Raw genomic sequence first — 21,139 nt, 5'->3', positions numbered from 1 at the left:
TGATTACCTCCTAGCATTCTTCATTTCAGCAGTCAAAGTTAAGCCAGGAGGGGCGAATCTTGTTATTGTTAAACAATGGGAGCCAGAAGCCCCGGCCAATCTACTGTAACTCATCTAGAGATCTGTTTCTAGATGTGACTATGTCTTCTGCCCACCCCTGCGCTCTCATGGACAGACCAGGTCAGCTCGAATGCTTGGCTGTCTATTTTTGCAGCCACAGGACGGTGATGTAAGAACTGTGCAATGCAATCTGTTGCTACAGCTATCCCCCCTCTGGCCGCTAGGGAATGCCAAGAAGCTGGAGGAAGACAGAGCTGTTCTGTGATAGAGGAGTTACCTCACACTACTGCACACGTGGTGCTGAAAAGCCTCTTGACTTCCCTCGCCAGGAGCAACTATCTTCCAAGACTCCCATGTCTAGACTCAGAAACAGCTGCGGAGGGGGGATTTTCCTGTGTCAAACTTCTGCAATCAGCCTAAGAGTATAGGAGGCAGGTATGGCAATGGAAGAAATCCTGGCAAAGAGCCACCAACTGTTTCAACACAGGAAGCTGCCTTATACAGAGTCAGACCATTAGTGCGTCTAACTCAGAACTGGCAGTAGCTCTCCAGAGGGGACATTCCCAGCCCCACCTGGAGATGCTGGGGATCAAATCTGGGACCTTCTGCCACTGAGCTATGGATCTTCCCCACAGACAGCCCATTTCCAGGGAACAAATTGCACTAGAGAGACCCTGCCCTCCAGCTGTTGTTGGGCTCCAATTCCAGCCACCTCTCACCATTGGCTGTGGCCAACAACATGTTGATCCCCACCTCTCCTGCCCTACAGGTAGGTACCCTTTCTAAATCTGACTGCTACCTGGAGAAAAGCCATACCACAACTCTGTAGGACGCAATTTCTGAATTCAGTGATTGGAAACTCAGGTGTGCTTGAAATGTTAAGCCACCTTATTAAGTCTTTTCATCTCTTCCAAGGTACTCTACCTCACTTAGGCCAAGTATCCCTTGACTTCTAAAACTTTGCTCCACATGTGACTGTACAAGCGAGAAAGCAAATCGTCGTACACTAGTCCCCCTCTTTAATGCCCCATCCACGCTATATATTTAAAGCAGAATTATACCACTTTAAACAGCCATGGCTTTCCCCCAAAGAATCCTGAGAACTGTAGTTTGGTAAGGCTACTGAAAGTTATTTGGAGACCCCTGTTCTCACAGAGCTACAATTCCCAGAGTGGTTTAATGGTCAGTTCCCACCCCATGTATATGATCTGCCTAGTAAACGTCGCAAGACGTCACCCTAAGAGTCGGAAACGACTCGCACTACAAGTGCGGGGACACCTTTACCTTTTACCTCTTCCTATGGAAATCTGGGAATATTTTAACCTAGAAGGGAAAAAAATCCTCTACAGGCCAGTTACCAAAAACTACAAAAACACACTGCCTTAGCTCTCTGTGGAATGAGGAGCCTTTCACAAAAAAAGGAAAAAGGTATGATAGGAGAATGCTGAGCACATTGATCCCCATGTATCCAACTCAGCCAGTAGTGTACAAACACACACTTGTTTTACCCCTTTATTTCCTGGGAGATCAAAAGACAATAAACAGTCTCATTTCACAATAACTTATATAAATAAGTAGAGGAGCAAAAGACATCTTAATATATTTAAAAAAAACAAAATTTGGAAAAAAAAGGACAACTGAAGGAAGACTCATAGGGAGAGTGGCCTGTACACAGCAAAATAGCACCATCTGGGTAACCAACATGGCTCCCATAGAAACAGGGAAAGGAGAGAAGAGGTGGTTTGAACATGTGGAAACTAAACGGCAACATTAGAAACTTAATGTTTAAAAAAAATTACTGGGAAGGGATGGGGTGTGAGGGACCCAGCTATTCATTCCTGAAACCCAGAGCAGCATTCAGTCCCAGGGATATGAGGTTCTTTGTAAGAACCATCCCAGCCAGTTGGTTCAACTGGGAATGGAGAATGGGGAAAAGGAGGAGGAGAGCAAACTAAGATAACCCTCAGATACTGCAACTAGAGGGAGGTGGAGGCATTCCCTCGCCAACCCTTGCGCTCCCCCTCCAAGCTTCCATTTGGTACACCCCAGCAGCCACGCCCTTGCATGGGAGGGAATGGACTGAAGGCTGCCCTACTCCTCTTCCCGGGGTGGGAAATCCTGGGTTTGGCAAAGTTGCACACGCTGTCCAACTGACACAAGGTGAAAGGGAAGGTAATACGATTAGGCAAGACTGTGCACAGCCAATGAGGTAAAAGGAGCAGGCTTTATAGATGCAAAGATGGGATATTCTCCCACATGGAGGGGCACTTAAGAGGCCTAAACAGCACAACCACTTGGAAACCTTCACCAGCTAGCCTGCAAAACGGAGGTCAGGGGCGAGAATATTTCGCTGCTGGAAACTCCAGACAGACTTTCATTAACTGCAATGACCTACCCTCTACTCCAGACTTTGCTAACCTGAGGCCCTCCAGATGTTTTGAACCATAACTCCCATCAGCCCCAGCCAGCACAGCCAGTGGTCAGGGATGATGGGAGTTGTAGGTCAAAACAATTGGTGGATACCAGGCTGGCAAACTTGGCTTTACTTGGAACATCTCTACTCCACAAACCAGATTTTCATAGCATACCTTGGACCTGACTCCTCCCACAGTGAATTTATGATCCCAACAAGTTGGCCAAGGGATCAGCAAAGTAAGACAGATCTCACACCCATTCCCAGTGCTTCAACCAAAGGGACACCGTTTCAGATGCACAGGATCCATGACCCCATAGCTAAGCGGGTCTAATGCCATTCAGTAGGCGCTAATGCGCATGACGAGCTCTGTTCCCTCTCCCCACCCATTTCCTCCTTTGACTTGTCTCTTCTCCTGACAAAGAAGCTTCCTGGTGCCGTGGTTTAAAAGTCCCATTTCCCTGTCTGAGGGACAAGCAGGAGGCGCCTGTGGAAGACACGTCGCATGCTGATGCAGGGCCAAGATTTGACTTGGGAGAATCAAGCAGGATCCTGTGGGCAAGTGTTGGGCCCTATGAAACACTAGGCAGGAGCATGTGGTGGTGTCAGCCAAGGAAGCCAATGCCCGCGTGCCTGCACCCCCCTTTAAAACCATGCTCAACCCTGGCTGCCGCATGAGGACAAGCTGTCATAAAGGGAGTCACTGAGGGACTCAGAGTTCTCCAGGCCTGGCTGTCCTTCTGGACCTATATCCCTGGAACGGGCCTCCATGCTGCCCTCTTCGCCCACGTCGGAGGCGCTGGGGGTGCGGCTGCTGCTGGTGCTGAAGGCTGGTGAGGCCTGAGGCCCATCTGATGAGGCCCGTCTCCTCTCCACCACACTGCAAGCGGAGCCCTGTGGGTACAGAGAGCAGAAAGAAAAGACTGCTTAGGAACACAGGCATGTGGTGTGGAAATGCGGGTGGCTGGAAGCACTGAATGCCAAGCTCCATCAGCACTAGTGCCCTGAAGCTGGTCAGAAGCCAAGCTGGCCCTGTAAAGCCAGGGCAAGACTGAGCACTGCCATCATCTCAACTGAGCATCTCGGTTTCCCCATGCGCCTCGCCCTTACCATTGTAGAGCCATGAAGCCCCTCCAGCCCCTGAGGGGAACAGAGGAAAGGATCCGTGCTGACAGATGCTTTGGCATTGGGGAAAGTCCAGTTCTTGCTGTGTTGGGCATGTCGCAGCTTGCTGGGTTCACTGCAGAGATCTGAGAGAGAAAGACAGAGGTGGGAGTCACCGGGAGAGGGATGGAGCCATCCTCTTCCTCTCTTTGGAAGAGCCCAACAGGAAAGTGACATGAAAGTGAAAGGGTATGAGAGAGATCATCAGTCTTCTGCATCTTTCCTCCCAAGCTGTTTCGGCACTTAGAAACTGAAGGAATACAGAAGTGGCAAGAATCTCATTTTATAACATAATACGCCTGCTTCTGCTACTGTCACTAGAAACATAATCCGTTTTCTAGTCCTCATGACTGACAGTTGCACAAATCTGGGGCCAGATAAACAGAAATCAGGGGGACATCTTGGGAGGGGAACCTGTTTACATTGTAGTTTTTCATTCAGAAGAGGTTCTAGTCCCATTTGCCTCTGTGCTGTTATTGTGCCTCCAATGTGGAGTCTCAACACTCCCTCATCAATTAATGGCAGAATATTCCCCCTCACCCTTTTCAAAAGGAAGAACCCAAAAGCATGCAAAAACAACAGCTCTACTGATTTCCTTTTATTATTATTATTATTATTATTATTATTAATCGTTTCCCCCCAAAATGGAACTCAAAGCGACTTACAAAAAAAATTGTGCTCAAAGTGGCTTACAACAAAAGCAAACAACAATTACAGAAACAATTTCCTAATAAAATAATACAACAGCAGTAATAAACACAAAACCCTTTTCAGTACTATAAGTATAACATTACATTCTTTAGCAGGCCACATTACACCTCTTGGCAATATGGCAAAAATAAAAGGAAATTAAGACCGTTTCAGCTTTGCTCCTAGAAACACCCCACCCATGATGTTACGCGCAGTCTCACTCCTGCAGCCGCTTCTTGCCAGCCCTCCAAAGGCCGGAGGTAGTGGGGCAGCTGGAAACGCCACGTTCGTGATTTTATGCTCAGGCAAGTCCCATCATTTTCCAGAGAACTTGCCATGTTGATAAAATTGATAAAATTTGCCTAAGTGGTTCTGATTGGGCAGTCTGGTCTTTTGGTCATTTTGTTTCTGTGCCTCCTGCAAGCACCCAGTGGCATGCATTAACACAGGAAACTGCTTTATACCGAAGCGGAGGCATTGGCTCACCTAACACGCTGACTGGAAGCAGCTCTTCAGGTTATTACAACATGACAACCCCACCTGTGTAGTTAAGGGTCCGTAATTAAAAACTCTTTAGCCACTGAACAACAATGGCAAATGAGTTCGAATCCTCCTTTGGTAATGCTGTAGCGTATCAAAAGTTCTGATTGTGGAAGGGGGGGCGCTGTGTGTGTGTCCCTTCCAACAGATTCCCAGCTTGGCACACAAACCACATCTGACTGGTTAAAATTCTTCCCGTTGCTAGCTCCTTTCAAACAATACAAACCTTCCGGGCAGCCCCTGCAATCCCGATGCCTGGCGGGTGGCTCAGCGCTGGCTAAGACGCCATGGAAAGCTGGCATGCTTTGGTGTTTGCTGTGACCCAGCAGATCCTCTGCGCTGGGCACCTCCCTCTCCAGCGTCCGGGCTTTACGGGGTACCCTGGTGACAGGTGGTGGCCCCCTAGTTGGGAAAGGGCCAGCTGGTGGAGGATCAAGTCGGGGTCTCAGTTTAGGCACACTCTTACAGGGCATCCCGCTGCAGTAGTCAGGCGGCGGGAAGGTGCCAATGCCACTGTCCAGAGTCCGTGTCAGGGAGCTACACACTGTGGACCACAAGCAAAATCAATGGCAACAGATGAAGTCAGAATCCACAAGACATCTGAGGATTTCCTGTCTCCCCGACCCTTTCAGCTCTGATAGTGTATACACACACCGCTGCCCCACATGAGAATCTTAGTTCCTCAGGTCCCTTAGCAAAGGGAACAAGGTAACAGATATAACTTCTCCTTTCCAGTATTCATGAGTTGGGACCTAAGCCAATAGTTTGCCTGCCTCCCATCCCATGGATCTTCTCTTCTCCCAGAATTAGACATAAAATCCTGGGAAAAAATGACTTCCACCCACAGTTACACAAACAGTTAACATCTGTTTAACAAATCCTTGATTCACTTCAGTGCCCATTCCCTTCTTAATAAGAATGAGAAGCAAACAGGAGTATCCACTCTTCAAAATTCTTTTTTTTTAAAGAGACTTTTCTTAATAAATCAAAAGCCCTATATACATTTTTTAAAAGTTAAAGCTTCCAGCATAAAAACTAGATTTAAGCAGACTCAATTTTTAACAATGAACTCAAATCTACTCCTAAGCAGATTTTCTCATGAGAGTTACCACGGTTGGGCCCACCAGATCTCCCCTAGGAGATTCCTGTTTAGCACTGAGAAGACATGCATTTCCTCTCTAGGAAGCAATTCTCCATGGCAGTTATTTCCTGTGTACAGACAGCACAATTCGTGGAAGCCTGCAATGAATGATGGGAATATCCTCAATAGGCCTGCACTGAACTTGACTCTCCTTGTGTAGAAAAAGGAGTTACATTGCACATTAGAGAAGAATGTGATCGGTATAGTAATAAGGCACTGAAAACTTTCTACAGGAGCATATTCTCTCATAATGAGTGCACTGGGTCCCCAGCCCGGATGGTTGCCCTCCCTCCCCATTCCAGCCTCTTGCTGGGTTAAAAGCATCACTGAGCAACACTCCTGATCAAAGTGACCACCTTCTACCATTTGTCCCCTCTGCCAGCGACATCCCATAAAGCTCACCTGCAAAGTGCTGGGAGGTCATGGGCTCAGCCAGGCTGTCATCGGACAGGATCTCCCCTTGCAAAGTCGCATCACGAAGCTAGAGGGAAACAGGGAGGTGGACAAGTGAGGAAACAGGAGCTGGCATCCCATGTGGGCTGTAGGGGTGCTCTCATCTGTGAAGGACACCAGGACAAGAGGTCTCTGGCAGTCAAGGCTGGCTCACCTTGGCAGGGGCTTCTGGACAGGCATGGAGGTGGCCAACAATGCCGTTACGTGGAGGCCGAATCAGCCGGGAATCTTTGGCATCGTGCAGGCCCCTCTGCAGGCCCTGTAGCTCGTTCTTCTGCTCCAGGTGAGTCTCAAAAGGTGCCTCTTTCCCATCCACCCTGCCAGGGAGTAGAGGTAAGAAAGATGAAGCTGCCCCGCACATTCCCGCCAAAGCACCTTCCCTCCCTGAGCACTTGCAGGTTAGAAATCCCAAGTCTCCTCTTTTGAGAGTTATCTTAGCCCAACAAAAGACAACAGTGTCTAATTTGCCCTAGGTTTTTTACTGTTGTCCAGTCAAGATCAGACATCAAAATTTCAGTATCCTCATTATACGCACAACCTGGCTAGCTTCTCCCAGAACAGCCAGGAGCCCTGTTTTTCACCTCCCCACTAAGCCTTCTGCCATTAACCCTTCACCCTTATCAAAGGCTGCGCGGACAGCGACTTCAGTCACACAAAGCGATGTATTTGTTTCTATCCCACCCTTCCTCCCAAAGGAGGGAGTTGGAATTTGGTTCAGTTTTCATCTTAAAGATAACAACAAATCCCTCCCCTACTGGAGCTATTTTCTTCCATTTCAGAAAGAAAAAAGAGGTTACAACAAATGCTGGAAAAGAGACCCTGGTAAGCAGATAAAATACAGACAATCAAATTTATGAGAATCAAATGGTTTTGGGTGTTTTGGGGGGAGATGTCTACATAAATCATGATGAGAAGCATAGCTGACAAAAGGCCACCGCATGGCCATGAATGCCTCTGGTTTCACTCTACCTTGTGAGAAGTGAGGATGAAAAGTAAGCTTGTCTATAACAGTGATTTACCAAATATTCCTATACCAAGCAGATTGGTCCCGCTTGTTTAGAGATTTCCAATGCTTAACTATTGTTAACCATGCCACTAAAAGTAACTTGGAAATCAAGCTCTTGGATTACAAACATATTTTATCATCTTTAAATAAAGAAAGTAGAAACAATGCAGATCTGATGTGAATATTTTCTTTAGTAATATTGTTAAGTTCAGGGTGTACCAATCTTCATAAAGGAGCAATCCTTGGGCACGTCCACCACAGGTGGAAGCTTCCTAAGAATATCAATTTGATTTAAATAAATAAGCACATCTCTTGCCCTTAATACTGCAAGAGAGGCTTGAAGGTTTGTGGGCAATGCCTAATGTACTATCAGAACCTAGGGGAGAAAGCTGAGCATGAATTTCCAGATATTTTTAGGGGATGGATGTCAATATGTTGCCCAACTCTTTGCCCTTACTAATGACTAACAAAAACAGAATGAGATGAAATATACAGGTATGCAAATTTGCCCTTTTCCCAAATTCAGGTCATTGAAAAAAATGTCTTGGCACATAATTTTGATTAGTTTGGGACAGGTTTTAGATAAAAATACATATTTAACACATTTGGATCCATAGCCCTTTGCTCCCAACTGGCCACACAAAAGTTACATAAAAAACTAAGAGTTCTGCTGGATCACACCAAAGGTCAATGCCCTGTTTCCCACCATACCCAACCAGATGCCCATGAGAAATCCAGAAGCAGGAGATACCAGTTTGAATACCAGTAACTACCAATGCATGAATACCAATGCACGGAGGTGGCATGTAGCCACAATGACTAGTAGATACTAATATCCTTTTCCTTCACAAACTTGTCTAATCCACTTTTAAAGCCATCTTAAGGTGGTGGCCATCAGCACATCTTGTGGCAGTGAATTCCACAGTTTAACTATGTGCTATATGAAGTACTTTCTTTTGTCTGTCCTGAATCTTTCAACATTCAGCTTCACTGAATGTCCCCAGGGTCCAGTACTGTGAAAGAGGAAGAAAAACCTTTTCATCCACCTTCTCCACCCCATGCATGATGTTATACCCCTCTATGACATCCTACTTCGCTCACCTTTTTCTCAACTAAGAAGTCCCAAATGTTACATAACCTTTTCTCATAGGGGAACTTCTCCTGCCCCCATGGATGCCCTTTTCTGCACCTTTTCCAGCTCTACAGCATCTTTTTTCAGATGCAGAAGCTAGAACTGTACAGAGTGTTCCATCCGTGGTAGATTTAATGAAATACAGATTTGTATCAAGGCATTACAATATTGGTAGTTTTATTTTCAGCCTCATTCCTAATTATCCCTAGCAGGGAATCTGCCTTTTTCATAGCCACTGCACACAGCAGATGTCGTCATCAAGCTATAAAGTACAACTCCAAGGTCACTTTCCTGGTAGGTTACAGCCAGTTTAGGCTTCCATTATCATATATGTGAAGTTAGAAGTTTTTTGCATCACTTTACATTTACTTACTTTGAACCTCATTTGCCTGTTCAATCAGTTGAGATTCTTTAGGAGCTCTTTGCAATCCCTTTTTATTTTTACAATTTGGTGCCATCAGCAATCTTGGGCATCTCGCTGCTTGCCCCCAACTCTAGATAATTCATGAACAAGACAAAAAGCACCAGTCCCAAGAGAGATCCTTGGGGTATCCCACTTTTTACATCCCTTCATTCAGACAACTGTCCTACACTTGAGAACCTGTTATTTAACTAGTTACTAATCGGTAATACTGCCTGCCTGAGGGGTAGGGGGTTCGGCTCTACTTCACTGGAGATATTTAAGCAGAGGCTGAACGACTCATCTGTCTGGAATGTTATAGTTGCATCCTGCATGGCAGATCCTGCACTGAGCAGAAGAGGCTGGACTAAATGACCTCTAAGATCCCTTTCAAGTCTATGAATCTATGAAAAGAGGACCTTTTCTCTTAATCTATGATTGCTAGGTTTACTCAGGAGCCTTTGGTGATGCTTTGTAAAAAGGTTTCTGAAAATCCAAGCATACAGTGCTTACCAGATCAGCCCCTATCCTCATGCTTACTGACCCCCTCAAAAAGACTCTAAAAGGCTATGAGGTAGGAGTTACTTTTGCAGAAGCCATGCTGATTCTTCTTCAGGAAGACTTACTCTTCTATATGTTGATAAAATAACAAATGTTTTCTTTCGATTTATCCAGAACAGATGTTAAGCTAACTGGCTTATAATCTCCTGGATCCCTTTTTAAAAATTGGTGTTACATTAGCCACTTTCCCGACCTCTGACACAGAGGCTGATCTTAAAGACAAGTTACATATTTTTGTTAGAAGATCAGCCATTTCACACTTGAGTTTAACTCTCATTGGGATCTCGTTTCAGCTCCCTGACTTACCTATTGAGCAGCTGCTGCATAAAGTTATCCGCAGTCACCTCCTGGTACATGAGGGTGAGCTGGCCGTGGCCCGTGTCACAGGCATGGGGTCGAGGCTTGTCCAAAGCCAATCCGTTGATGTAGGCCTTCTCCTCCTCCAGGGCTTTGCGCAGGTCCTCTGCCTTCTCCATGAGCTTGGAAATGTTTAGGCTCTCTGCTTCCAGCCTACGAGAGACCATCTTGCCCTCCTTAACTTTGGGGGCCTCAGGCCTGCGGCTGAGGGCAGGCAGTTTGCTCTTGCGCAGGCCAAACCAGCTGGCTAGGCCACTCGAGTTTTTCTGCTTAGCTTCATTGGCTGCCGGCCCTCCTTTGTGCCTGCGCAGAACATTCTCTTCAATGCCTTTCATCACCTTCTCTTCAATGCTGGCTGAGGGCCCAGCTTTGTTGCCCTTGGCCGAGTCTGGGCAAGGTGGGTTCTTACGCCCGATGCTGGTAGGTGTCTTGACAGGTGGCGGGCATGGCTTGGTCTCCAGTGCAGAGGCCTTGGTTGGGGATTTGGAAGGTAACTTGGTTGGGCTCCCGTGAGGACTCTTTGTGTTCTTTCCTGGCGGCGGGGGCTTGGTGGGATTCCTTGTGGCTGGTGTTCCTAACAGGCGATTCTTGGAGATGTGGTGCTCAGGATCACTCCCGCGGGAGCCGACAGAGTGGGAAGAATAGCACCGAGGGACCGGCTCACTACCATGGCAAGGCTCGTGGTGCTTGAGGCTGCTGCTCCCAGTGCCCAGTCTGGGGTGAGCCTCAGCAAAGCCCTCAAGGCGCTCACACAGTCGGGTTGGGGCTCTCCCCTTCTCAAATCCTGCTGACTCCTTCCCCTCGGCTCCCTTCAGCCTCCCAAGCACAGTAAGCCGTTCTTTGAAGGGCATGTTGGCCCCCTCAGGTGTCCGCTTGCCTGGGCCGTTGGCTACCTTCTTGGAGCCCTCAGAGGCTCGGCGAGCAAGCGGCGGAGAGTGCCTGCTCTCAGGGCCTGGCTTCTCCCGACCGCCGACAAAGGGACAGGACTCCAGTGAGACATCATCGGGCGGCACTACCTGGAGAGGTGCCGAGTGGCATGCGGGTGGGAGTGTTTCGGGCACATCCAGCTTGGCATCTCGTGGCGAGTGAGAATGAGGGCCGACGGCGCTGCTGAAGGACAGCTCTAAGACATTCTCGTACTCATGGGGCTTGTGGTAGCCAAAGGGGTCTGGGGAAGTTGGTGTGACTTTGGAAGGCACCGGTATGAGGTGCCGGCCAGCCTTGGGGGAGGGATGTCCCCCAGCAACACTGGTGTCACCAGGGAAAGGGCTGTCGGGGGAGCCCTTGCGGCTGGGTGTTGGGGAGTGGTACACCTCATAGGTGTTGCTACGGCAAGGGATTTTGGAGCTGCGGGTCAGCTGGGGGCTGAGGCGGAGGGTGGCAGGGCTGGGCGGGGGTGGCATCTTCAGCAACTTGAGCACCTTGGAGGGAGAGGGGATGGGCAGGCCTTGCTGACCACTGTCCTTGCCCTCGCTCTGCGCTAAGACCCCGAGGTAGGCTGGCTCCCTGCAGGTAGAGAGAGGCCCCAAAGCCTCCAGACAACTGACCGCCTGGATGTACTTGTAGCTACCAACCTGGCCCTCAGAGCCATCTCTCAAGCAGGGCCCATTGGGCTCCCCATTGAGCAAAGCATTGTCGCCTGCCTCCCTCAGGACATGCTGCAAGTAAGTCTCCACATCACCCAAGTCCAACTTGTGCTCGGCCAGAGCACTCAGCAGCACCTGCCCAGGGTGTCCTTTCTCTGGGAGATCAGCTTCGCCGGCCTCATCTGACGAGGAGGAGGAGCTGCCCTCTCCTTTCAGAGGAAGCTGCCCAGACACCCTGTCCCCCTGAGCCAGTAGCAGGCACGGCCAGGCTTCAGCAGACACACCTTCTGGGGAACCGGGCTGCCCGGGCTCTCTCCAAGGGGAGGGAAAGGCAAGCAGGGGGTCCATCTCTTCCAGGGAGCGAAGCACCTCCAGGATCTGGGCCTTCTTTCGCAGGAATGGGGACAGGGCTTCCAAGGACTGGGAGTTGGATCCAGGAGTGCCAATGCACTGCTCCTCAGAGATGACCTGAAGGGAGTTGGAAAAGAGAGGCAAAATGTAAACGCCTATATTCCGATTTCCTTCTCTGGGCTTCTTACCAGAATATACCACACATGCAGAGTGTTCAGCCAAGCAAATTATGGCTTAACAGATCGGGATGCCCACGAGCTTCATGCATCTGCATGCCGCCCCTTCACTCCTTCCTTTGTGCAAGCAAGGAAACAAGTCAGGAGGCCTCGCTAAGCCATGACATCTGACTGTGCATGAACCAGGAAAAATAGTTAATGGTTTCCAAGCAAGGCAGGATTTGGAAGCCACCGTCAAACCATGGCTTCATATTGTGACTTGTCCAGAAGCCTATAAACCAGTTTCCTGGTTCACATGTAACAATAAGCTACCCTGTGGAATTCCCTCCCTTTGAATATTAGGCAGGCGCCATCTCTGCTGTCTTTTCCGCGCCTTTTGAAGACTCTTCTTTTTCAACAAGCCTTTTAAGTTGAGAGCTATCCCAGTCTGTGTCAGAATTGCTTAATATATATTTTTAATAATGTTTTTAACCCTTTTAAAAAAGTTTCTAAAATGTTTTTAACGCTATTTTGTCTCAATGTATTTTAAGATTTGTTTTTATGATGTTCTAAAGTGTTTTTAGTGCCTTGTTTGCTGCCCTGGGCTCCTGCTGGGAGGAAAGGCGGGATACAAATTAAATAAATAATAATAAGCTGTGGCTGTGGCATCCTGACTTGTTTTCCCGCTGATGCAAAGGGGGGACTGGTGCCAGAAGCTCATGCATATCCTGATTCTTTAGCCAGGACTTGATTGTTCACACTAGTCTTTATCTCTCTGCCAGCATCCCTTACTCTACTATAAAGCAAAACATCCTTTTCTCAAGTCAGAATCTAGCTCGGTATGGTCTTCTTTGACCGAGACTGACTCTCTGGGACCTCGAATACAAAGGGCTCTTTCACATCACCTGCTTTCCAAGATCCTTTTCACTGGAATGCCAGCAACTGAATCTGCGGTCTTCTGCATGGAAAGCTTGCGCTCTGCCACTGATGTGTGGTCCCTCCCCAAGCAAAGCCTACATTCAACTCTTGCCATGGTTGTTCTATTCTTGCAACACGAATTTAGCAAAAGGTCTGTAGGAAGTGTGAGCTGAACAGAGACCCTAAGGGTGAAACAGTGTTTGTGGTGGAGCTGGACCAGCTGGTTTTTTGGCCCTTACCTCTGAAGCCCAATTCTGTGTCTGCTGTCTTGCAGGTATATCTGAAGACTAAGCCCCCAGCTTTTGATGCCACCAGTGACGATTCCAGTGCCCTTCTCATTCCATCCCACTGCCGCCAATTGGAACGGTTTCTCACGTGCTACAAGCACTTCCCACCAAAGTATCCCCAGCTGGGAAAAAGACCAACATTCTAATTTTGGGCAGTGACCCTGATCCACCTCAGATCTTCTCTTCAGAGTCCTAAACTCTCATGACTCAGCTCGAGTTGTCAAGTACGGCCCCTCGAGAGATCAGCTGCACTGAAGGTACACACAGTGCCGAGTTGTGCAGCAATGCAGCAATTAATGGCTCTGGGCCCCGTTCCAAGAAACATACACCTTCACTCTCTAAGCTGCTACAAAACATCATGTGATGGGGAAAAGGGTCGGAGCGTTGTAGAAGCAGAGCAAGCAGCAATCCCTTTCAGGTAATCCAGGGCTGGGTGGGCTTTAGGGAACATACCTCTCTCTGCAAGATGCAGTGTCCCAAGGGCAACGAAGCTGGAAGCTTCTCTACCATGCCTGGCTGGGAGCTGGATGATGGGTCGGAGAGCAAGGAAGAAGGATGGGCTGGGAACTGAGGAGAGAATGAACACAATGAATGACAACGGCGCTGTTGTGAGGGTGGAACCACGACCCTAAATGGCCTCAGTGGAACCACAGGCAGGCAAGAGATAGACACGAGCTCATGACCCTCTTGACACACGCCGACAGCAGAAGACACTTCCCCAAAGGGCAATCCCACACTGCTGGAGCAGTGCTGCAGCTCGGTTAATTTAGACTCCGGCCTTAGATGGGAATGGGAATACTTGAGTTGCTTCAAAATGTGGCATGCTGCATTTGGAGGCCCTCCTGCTTATCCTGCTGAGTGGGGCTCTGGACTTCTGCCCCAAAGACCTGCCCTGATGGGCAGTGTATGTGTCAATCAAGCAGTCACACTGATAGGCTTACACAAGTCAGTTCTTTCACACATGATGAGCACCCTGCTGTGGGGTCCCATGAACGAGATAGGCCCTGTCCATGTGATTAGAATATTCACAAATACTCTTGAGGGGAAGTGGTTCCCATGGCACTGCGTGCAGCAGGCATGCGCATGTGTGTAGGTGGACATGCTGGTTTGGGACACAGGGGCCAATGCTGAATTGGGGAAGACGCCAAATAGCCAGATAAAGAACAGACCTGGGATCAGTGAAGAAACCTGAACTCCAAAGTTAAGACGGCAATACAGGCAAGGAAGCAGAGGAGTTGCCCAGATGAGCAAGGCCAAAAAGGCAGTTGGGATGTATCCATTTGCATGAATCACTCAAGGGAAAAATGGAGGTCCACGGGGCAAAGCATCCATGGGATATCATTTAAGATTTCATTTTCATTCACTCAGTAAAGAGTTTTATGCTGCGCGCCTTCAGACTCCTTCTGTAGCCTTTCCCCGCCCACCCAGTGAGCAATCCAGCCTTCTTATCAGCACAACAAAGGACTGTCATTGGTCAGTCTCAGGAAATTGCTCTGGTTCACTTTTAATTTGACTGCAGCTGAAATAGTGATGTTGGCGGTGGAAGGCAGCCCATTTCCTTTCACCTCCAACCCCAGAAAATCCACTGAGATGTGATGGAACGGAGATGTACATGAGTGAGAAGCACTGTGTGAGTGCATGCATTAAGATGCACGCAGACTGCACCATTATGAGGGCCAAACTACACATTACACAGTAGCATGAGCAATATAATCCCCTCCCCTGCAATAGCTGCTTCTAGGCAAAGCAGCCTGGAACCCCATGGGCAGTGGGGGAGAAAAGCAGCAAGAGGGTTTTTTGAGAAATAAAATAGATTATATGCCTGGAAAACCACTGTGCCCTACTTCAGGTGCAGGATCTTCTCTCTCAAGAGAACAGTTTGAAACAGACAAGAAAAACTGTCATTGTTAGTTCTATGATTCCAAGACCTGGACCATACACAGCCAAGAAGCCTCATATGTGCCCATTCATGCGGGTGCAAACAGCAAGACTGAGCACATGCTCACCAGCGCTGGGAAAGTGGAGGGTGGGGAGAGAAGGAAAAGAGTAGCAGGGGACCTACCTGGGAGAGAGAGCCAGAGGTCAGCTTCTGGTGGAAGAGATCACTGAGGGCCTGGTTTTGTCGCTCGAGGTCAAAGACCCGCTTTTTTAGTTTGATGCATTCTTCACGAAGGTCCTGAGGAGAGGGAAGGATCAGTGGGCTGCACCTTGCAAGATGGTGATGGGGGACAGTGGCACCATCCCCCTTTTATTCTGCCGTTACCCTCACTCCCTTCAATAAATCAATAGGGTTTGTCGCTTGTCGGTCTGAGTAGACCAACACAAACCTGTGTTGGACTCCCAACTCCAATCAGCCCCAGCCAGCGTGGCCAATGGTTAGGGATGGCAAAGAGTTGCTAGTCCAACCACATGTAGAGGTCCACAGATTCCCCACCCCGGGTCTACCTTGACTGGCAGAAGCTTATTCCATAATAAGCCCAAAGACTCTTTGTTTTGCTGCAATAACTGACACAGCTACCCCGCTGGAAACAGACTGCTGTTCAGTTAGGTAAGAGTGCATAGAATCACAGCCAAAGCCATCTATTTTCTATGGAGATTCTACTGTATAGGAATCAGCGCTGACTGGCCCAAGGATAAGGAGGAGGGAGCTCTCAGCCAATAGCCACCCCCTGTAATCAAGTGCAAGAGCCCCTCCAGGCATCTTTTTAATTGTGCATTCAGGATGACATTGGGGCAGTTATACACAATCCAGATTTCCATATTTTTGCGTCTGCAAAAGTTTCAGGACAGACATCGTTCTTTGTTTCCAGTCAGTGCACGTCCCATACCTTCCTGCTGAAATCCTGTAACTTTTTATAGTTCAAATGTTTCAGCTTATTTTTGTCCTGCTTTTGTTGCGCTATAGCATAAAAGTGCCCCTCCCTCCAGATGGCAATAATGCAATAACATTTGAGAAGCATCGCAGAACAACTAGCAAAGAGAAATGATGTATGGATGGCCCGGTATAAATCCACCATCAATGCACTATTGTTGCGTCAACAACATGTTGTAGAATACACACACAAAAACCCAGTCTGGAGAGACCCCAAAATGTTTGCAGCATGAGATTTGCACAGGATAAGAGACTCACCTTTTGGTTTAACAGTGCCTGTACCACATGATTGGCTACCTGTAGAACAGTAAAGAGCAGGTATGAGGGGGAAAGTCTTCAGAACCCTGAAACAGTTTGTGCCCCTCCCCCAAAGGTAAGGTAAGGAAAAGGCCGCGCTAGAGAAAGAGAGGGGAAGGTGGAAGTACCTCATCAAGGCAGCGCTCGTATGTCTCTCGCTGGTTCTCATTGGCTTGTGCCAAAGCCAAATTCTCTGCCTGGGGACACAGACAACAGGTGAGAAACAGGGCCCAGAACCCCAGGTTTTGTCTCTAGGAAGAAATGGAAGCAGGAACACCTGGTTTCCCTCCTCTACTCTGGTTCAGATTCCTTCCCCTTCAGGAAAACTCTTACACAGCAGCATTGAAAGGCCAAAGGTTAAGCCTGCCCCACTATGAAGTAGTGATGGCCAACAATTTGCATGGCTTTCAAAGAGGATCAGACAAATGCATGGAGGATCAGGCTGTCAATGGCTACTAGCCATGATGTCTATGTTTTCCCTCCATTGTCAGAAGCAGTATGCCCCTGAGTACCAGTAGCTGGGAATCACAAGAGGGGAGAGTGCTGTTTCACTTAGGTCCTTCTCATAAGCTTCCCATGGGCAGCCGGGTGGGCACTGTGAGAACAGGATGCTGGACAAGATGGGCCAGTGGCCTGATCCATCTGGGCTCTTCTTATGTCCTTAAGAGCACTGAAGGGTCAAAAGCAACAGCCCCAGTGGACAGGCAGCCTTCAGGAACAGGAGCAGAAAGTCCTTTCAGTTGGCTTGACACACACACACCCCCAGTGGGCCCAGAACACAAGTTGCTCATGCAAAGGGTTCCTATACATGCCGCACGGGAAGGAGACAGAAGAGGAAATCCACATGGCTTGACTCGCTTGCTCAACTCACCCATAGTTATGTGCCCTGCAAGGATGTTTCAACAGCCCCTGCAACCTCTGTGCATAGCACACAGTGGTCTGAATTCCATTAGGCTGATCTTTGAGGCTGTGGGATAGATGCTTCTGCCTCAAAGCAGGGAGGCAGGAGCTATTCCGTTTCTGCCATACACAAAATATGCCAGTAAAGCAGGTCAAAGATCCCTTTTTTATTTTTAACAGCAACTCTTCAGGCATGGAAACACTGAGTGAGAAAGCTGGCAACACCTCTGCAGGAGCTACCACAATTCCTGGATCATCCACAGTTCACACATTCCCATAAATTCAAGCAATTTGCAGGTTAGGAGTCCCAAGGTACTTATAGATCGTCATAGCTCTGTATCGGGGGCAACCAATCACTACAGCTAAAATCTTGGAGAAACTTGGAGAGCACTGCACGAGTGGGGGCATCAGAACTCCAGGTAGCAACACTGGCTAGAAGTGTGAAGTGTGTGACTAGTTCACTGAAGTCCCTCACAAGATGTGAAAACTACTGCTCCCCAAGAGGATTGGATTCAAGAGGGAACAATCTTTTTCATTTGCTCATTATAGCACCCGGATCTCTATGGGGATACTGGATAGTTAAAAACAGTTTGGAAAAAAGACTTGGGATCAGAAATCTCATGACCGAGATGGGAAGCTATGTGGAAGAAGCAATCTACCTATACTGCATCAATGGCTAGAGTGACAGATATCAATGCTGAAACACACCAGTGGTACATGACTCCAGTGCAAACGGACCATATAAATAATGAGATATCGCCAAAGTGCTGGAAAGGATGAGGGGAACTTTTTTCCATCTGTCGTGGAAATGTCCAGAAGGGCAGAAATTCTGGGTAGAAGTGCATGGAGCTATTTCGGAGGTGATCAAACAAGTGACAGAATCAGAGCCCAGTTTTGCATCGCTGTGCATTGTGGATCCTCCAAAACCCTTCCACAAAGAACTAGCATTGTTGATACTAATAGCATGGAGGTGGTGAAGCATTGGAAAACAAGGACAGGCTACTCCATACGGTCCAGGGATAGTAGATCATAGAATAAAGCAAGAGTCCTAAACTCATCCCAGCTATCTGGCTAGGGGGCTGCCTACACAGGATAACTTTATAGAACTTTTATTTCACTTTATTTCATAAATGGTGGTGCCTAAGTACAGTAATACCTCAGTTAAGGAATCCTCCAGGATCAAAGCTCCCTTTAAGGAAGGCTTTTTTTAAAGGTGAAACTGATCAGGTTTGCTTTGCTATAGGTACATTTTCAAGCCTGTGCCTTTGCTGTACGGTGAAACTGACAAGCCTGTGTCTTTGCTATCAATAAACTGATAAGCCTGTGCCTTTGCTTTGCTAGGGTGAAACTGACAAGCCTGTGTGTTTGCTTTTCATTAAAGAGATCTCTTGCTTTCTCTCAGAGCTGGGGAGGGAAGGCTCCAATATGATTCAGAGGAGGAGAAGTAGGGGAGTGAGAAGGAGTGAGAGTGGGTGGATGACAAGCAGGCACCCTTTAAAGCCCCTGTTGAAGCTGCCCCCAACATCTATGTGCAGGCATAGGAACCTATCCCTCTCCTTTCCATATTATTCCAACCTCTGGTACCAACGTTTCTGTTAAAGTAGTAATGTCCAGGAACACATCTACTTTGTTAACTGAGGAATTACTGTATAGACAAATGTCATTCTGGACAGCTTTGCTATCTAGGATGTGATGCACTAATGCGCCTGGTTTTCTACAAGGAAGATTAATTGCCCCATTTGATTTTTTTTTCTTTTATTGTCATAAAAGAAAATTTACAATGAAAACTTTTTTTTAAAAAATGCAGGGGATCAGAATAGCTTGTTTGGATCTAAGTGTTTGTGGGCCTGCTCCAGCCCTCTTGCTTGGAAGCCTGCCCTCTCCCTGAAAAAGTGACACTCACATCACTTCTGCAATCCTTAATGTAACCTCCCAGCCGCAGGCAGAAGCCTCAGTGGACCCTTGAAGTCTTGGGGTGTTCTGGGCAGCTACCCAGCCCTGTGAAATATATGCTATTTTGGTCCCTCACCAAAATAAAAACCACCCAACTTAAGCAAAAGAAAGTATTTCTGCCATTCCTTCAATCTGCATGTGTCTGAACTCTCCTGAGGAGAAAACTAAGCAAGACAGAGAAGACCAGACCCCATACCTCCAGCTCCCGGAGTCTCTGAAGCAGCTCCTGGGTTGTCATTGATTCACTGCTGCCTCCTTCTGGCTTCATCTCTCCTTGTAGCTTGGTTTCAGACATCATTTCCTTTAGACAAAAAGAAGAGAGACCTCTCTCTCCAGGGGCAGCAGGCTACAGAAGTGTCAATAATCATGCTCCCTGCCACAACCTTAGGAGCACCAGCAAATCCTGGGTGAGGAGGAAGAAGGTGGAAGCCCATCAGCAAGAAACTCCAGCAGTGCCACCCAGCATATTTCTTACAGAAATGGCATCTGGCAAGAGAGTGAGGCTGCAAAACATTTTTTCCTAATAGAGACCTGATGCCTTTCAGAGCTGGATGATGGGCAAAAATTTAACAAGTGCAGCTTTTCCCCACCTCTATATCTCACATGATGGGGAAAGCTACTTCTGTTGAGTTTCTGCTTGTCACACAGCTGACAAAGCCATGGTGTTCCTGTTGGACAGCTGCTACTGAGGGGCAGAACAGAGGGCAACCGAATGCCAAATGTACTTATTTAGATTTCTATCACAGTTTACCCTGCTCTTCCTCTGAAGAGATCAGTCTTTCTAGCATATGATGCCCAGGCAGCGTCCCAGCTAGGCAGCTTACCAGGCAAAGATCACTCCTCCCCATTATTTGTATACTTCTTATATGTCAAAATGGCTTCTAAGCAGCTTAAATATATAAAATAAAATCCATGCATAATTAAAGTACATAATAAAACAATTCGATCAAACATTAAAAACATCCACCATTAAAATTTGCAATAAAACAAATCCATTAAAAAGCATAACAAATGGTTAAAGGAGAAATTACAACAATTAGATCAGGAAGTTCAAGTTCAGGGGAACACTTTCCTGCTTAAACAGATGTGTCTTCAAGAGCCAGCGGTATGCCAATACAGATGGGGCCACTTGTATTTCAGCATTCTAGACACTGGTGCCACCAGTGAACAAGCCCACCTCCACGTTAGCACAATCTTCAATTTAAGGCCTAGAGGGTTGCACAATCTTCTCCTTAATCATGACTGCAGGGGGTGGAACCTAGGGAAAGTCACCAATTCCAGTGGACTACCAATGACCTGGTTTGCATGTACACTATGCTAAACCCTGGGTTAAGTGCAAATGTGTGATCGTGTGGGGTCCCAGAGTACAGATTACAGTCACTTTGCTCATCCTCCAGTCCAGCTTTATATGTTAACAACAAGACCTCAAACATGGTCTGGTAGCTGATCAGCAGCCAGTACAGTTCCTTCAGCACAGGTACAATATGTGCATGTCCAGGTGCTCCACTTAGAAACCTGGCCAAGCATTCTGTACCAGCTACAGAACCAGCTGGACCCACTAAGCTGTCTCTGTGTAATCTGAACATGCAGATTCAAACTCCAGCCCTACTGCTTCTGAGTCTCCACCACTTGGAAGGCAACAATCAAGCCCAGCAGTCACTGACACAATGTCCCATGATGTCTATAGATTTATCTGACAAGATTTATGGACCACTTAATCGACAAAAAAGTATAAGCAGTTTAGATAAAACAAGATTGCTTTTTTTAAAAAACCCAATAAATTAATGGAGGACAGGTCTATTGATGACCAGTAACCACAAATAATCAAGAGTGAAGACTTCATGTTCAGGCACTATACCTACTTTAAAAAATGCTAAAGACAAAAAGCAAGGGATTTCATCTC

At 47.5% G+C, this 21,139-nt stretch overlaps 1 protein-coding gene across 6 annotated transcripts in view; it reads right to left on the bottom strand.

Moving 5' to 3' along the window:
- Positions 1-1,558: 1,558 nt before the first annotated feature.
- The window catches only part of NCKAP5L (NCK associated protein 5 like), a 47,912-nt gene continuing 28,331 nt past the window's right edge, over positions 1,559-21,139 (bottom strand). For 3 of the 6 annotated variants that reach the window (XM_061614837.1, XM_061614839.1, XM_061614838.1), the window contains exons 2-12: positions 19,433-19,639; positions 16,512-16,580; positions 16,345-16,383; positions 15,277-15,390; positions 13,668-13,781; positions 9,867-11,971; positions 6,616-6,778; positions 6,411-6,489; positions 5,094-5,411; positions 3,584-3,723; positions 1,559-3,367 (exon numbers count right to left, since the gene is read on the bottom strand). In XM_061614837.1, the coding sequence (XP_061470821.1) occupies positions 3,131-3,367; positions 3,584-3,723; positions 5,094-5,411; positions 6,411-6,489; positions 6,616-6,778; positions 9,867-11,971; positions 13,668-13,781; positions 15,277-15,390; positions 16,345-16,383; positions 16,512-16,580; positions 19,433-19,534 (3,480 nt within the window). In that variant the 5' untranslated portion in view covers positions 19,535-19,639 and the 3' untranslated portion in view covers positions 1,559-3,130. The remainder of the gene's footprint in view (positions 3,368-3,583; positions 3,724-5,093; positions 5,412-6,410; positions 6,490-6,615; positions 6,779-9,866; positions 11,972-13,667; positions 13,782-15,276; positions 15,391-16,344; positions 16,384-16,511; positions 16,581-19,432; positions 19,640-21,139) is intronic. The other 3 variants (XM_061614835.1, XM_061614834.1, XM_061614836.1) reach the window with 1 other exon arrangement.

This window comes from Rhineura floridana, chromosome 3 (genome assembly GCF_030035675.1).
Source record: "Rhineura floridana isolate rRhiFlo1 chromosome 3, rRhiFlo1.hap2, whole genome shotgun sequence".
Lineage (NCBI taxonomy): Eukaryota > Metazoa > Chordata > Lepidosauria > Squamata > Rhineuridae > Rhineura > Rhineura floridana.
The sequence above is the reverse complement of the archived record's forward strand: the minus strand, read 5'-3'. Positions and strand labels throughout refer to the sequence as shown.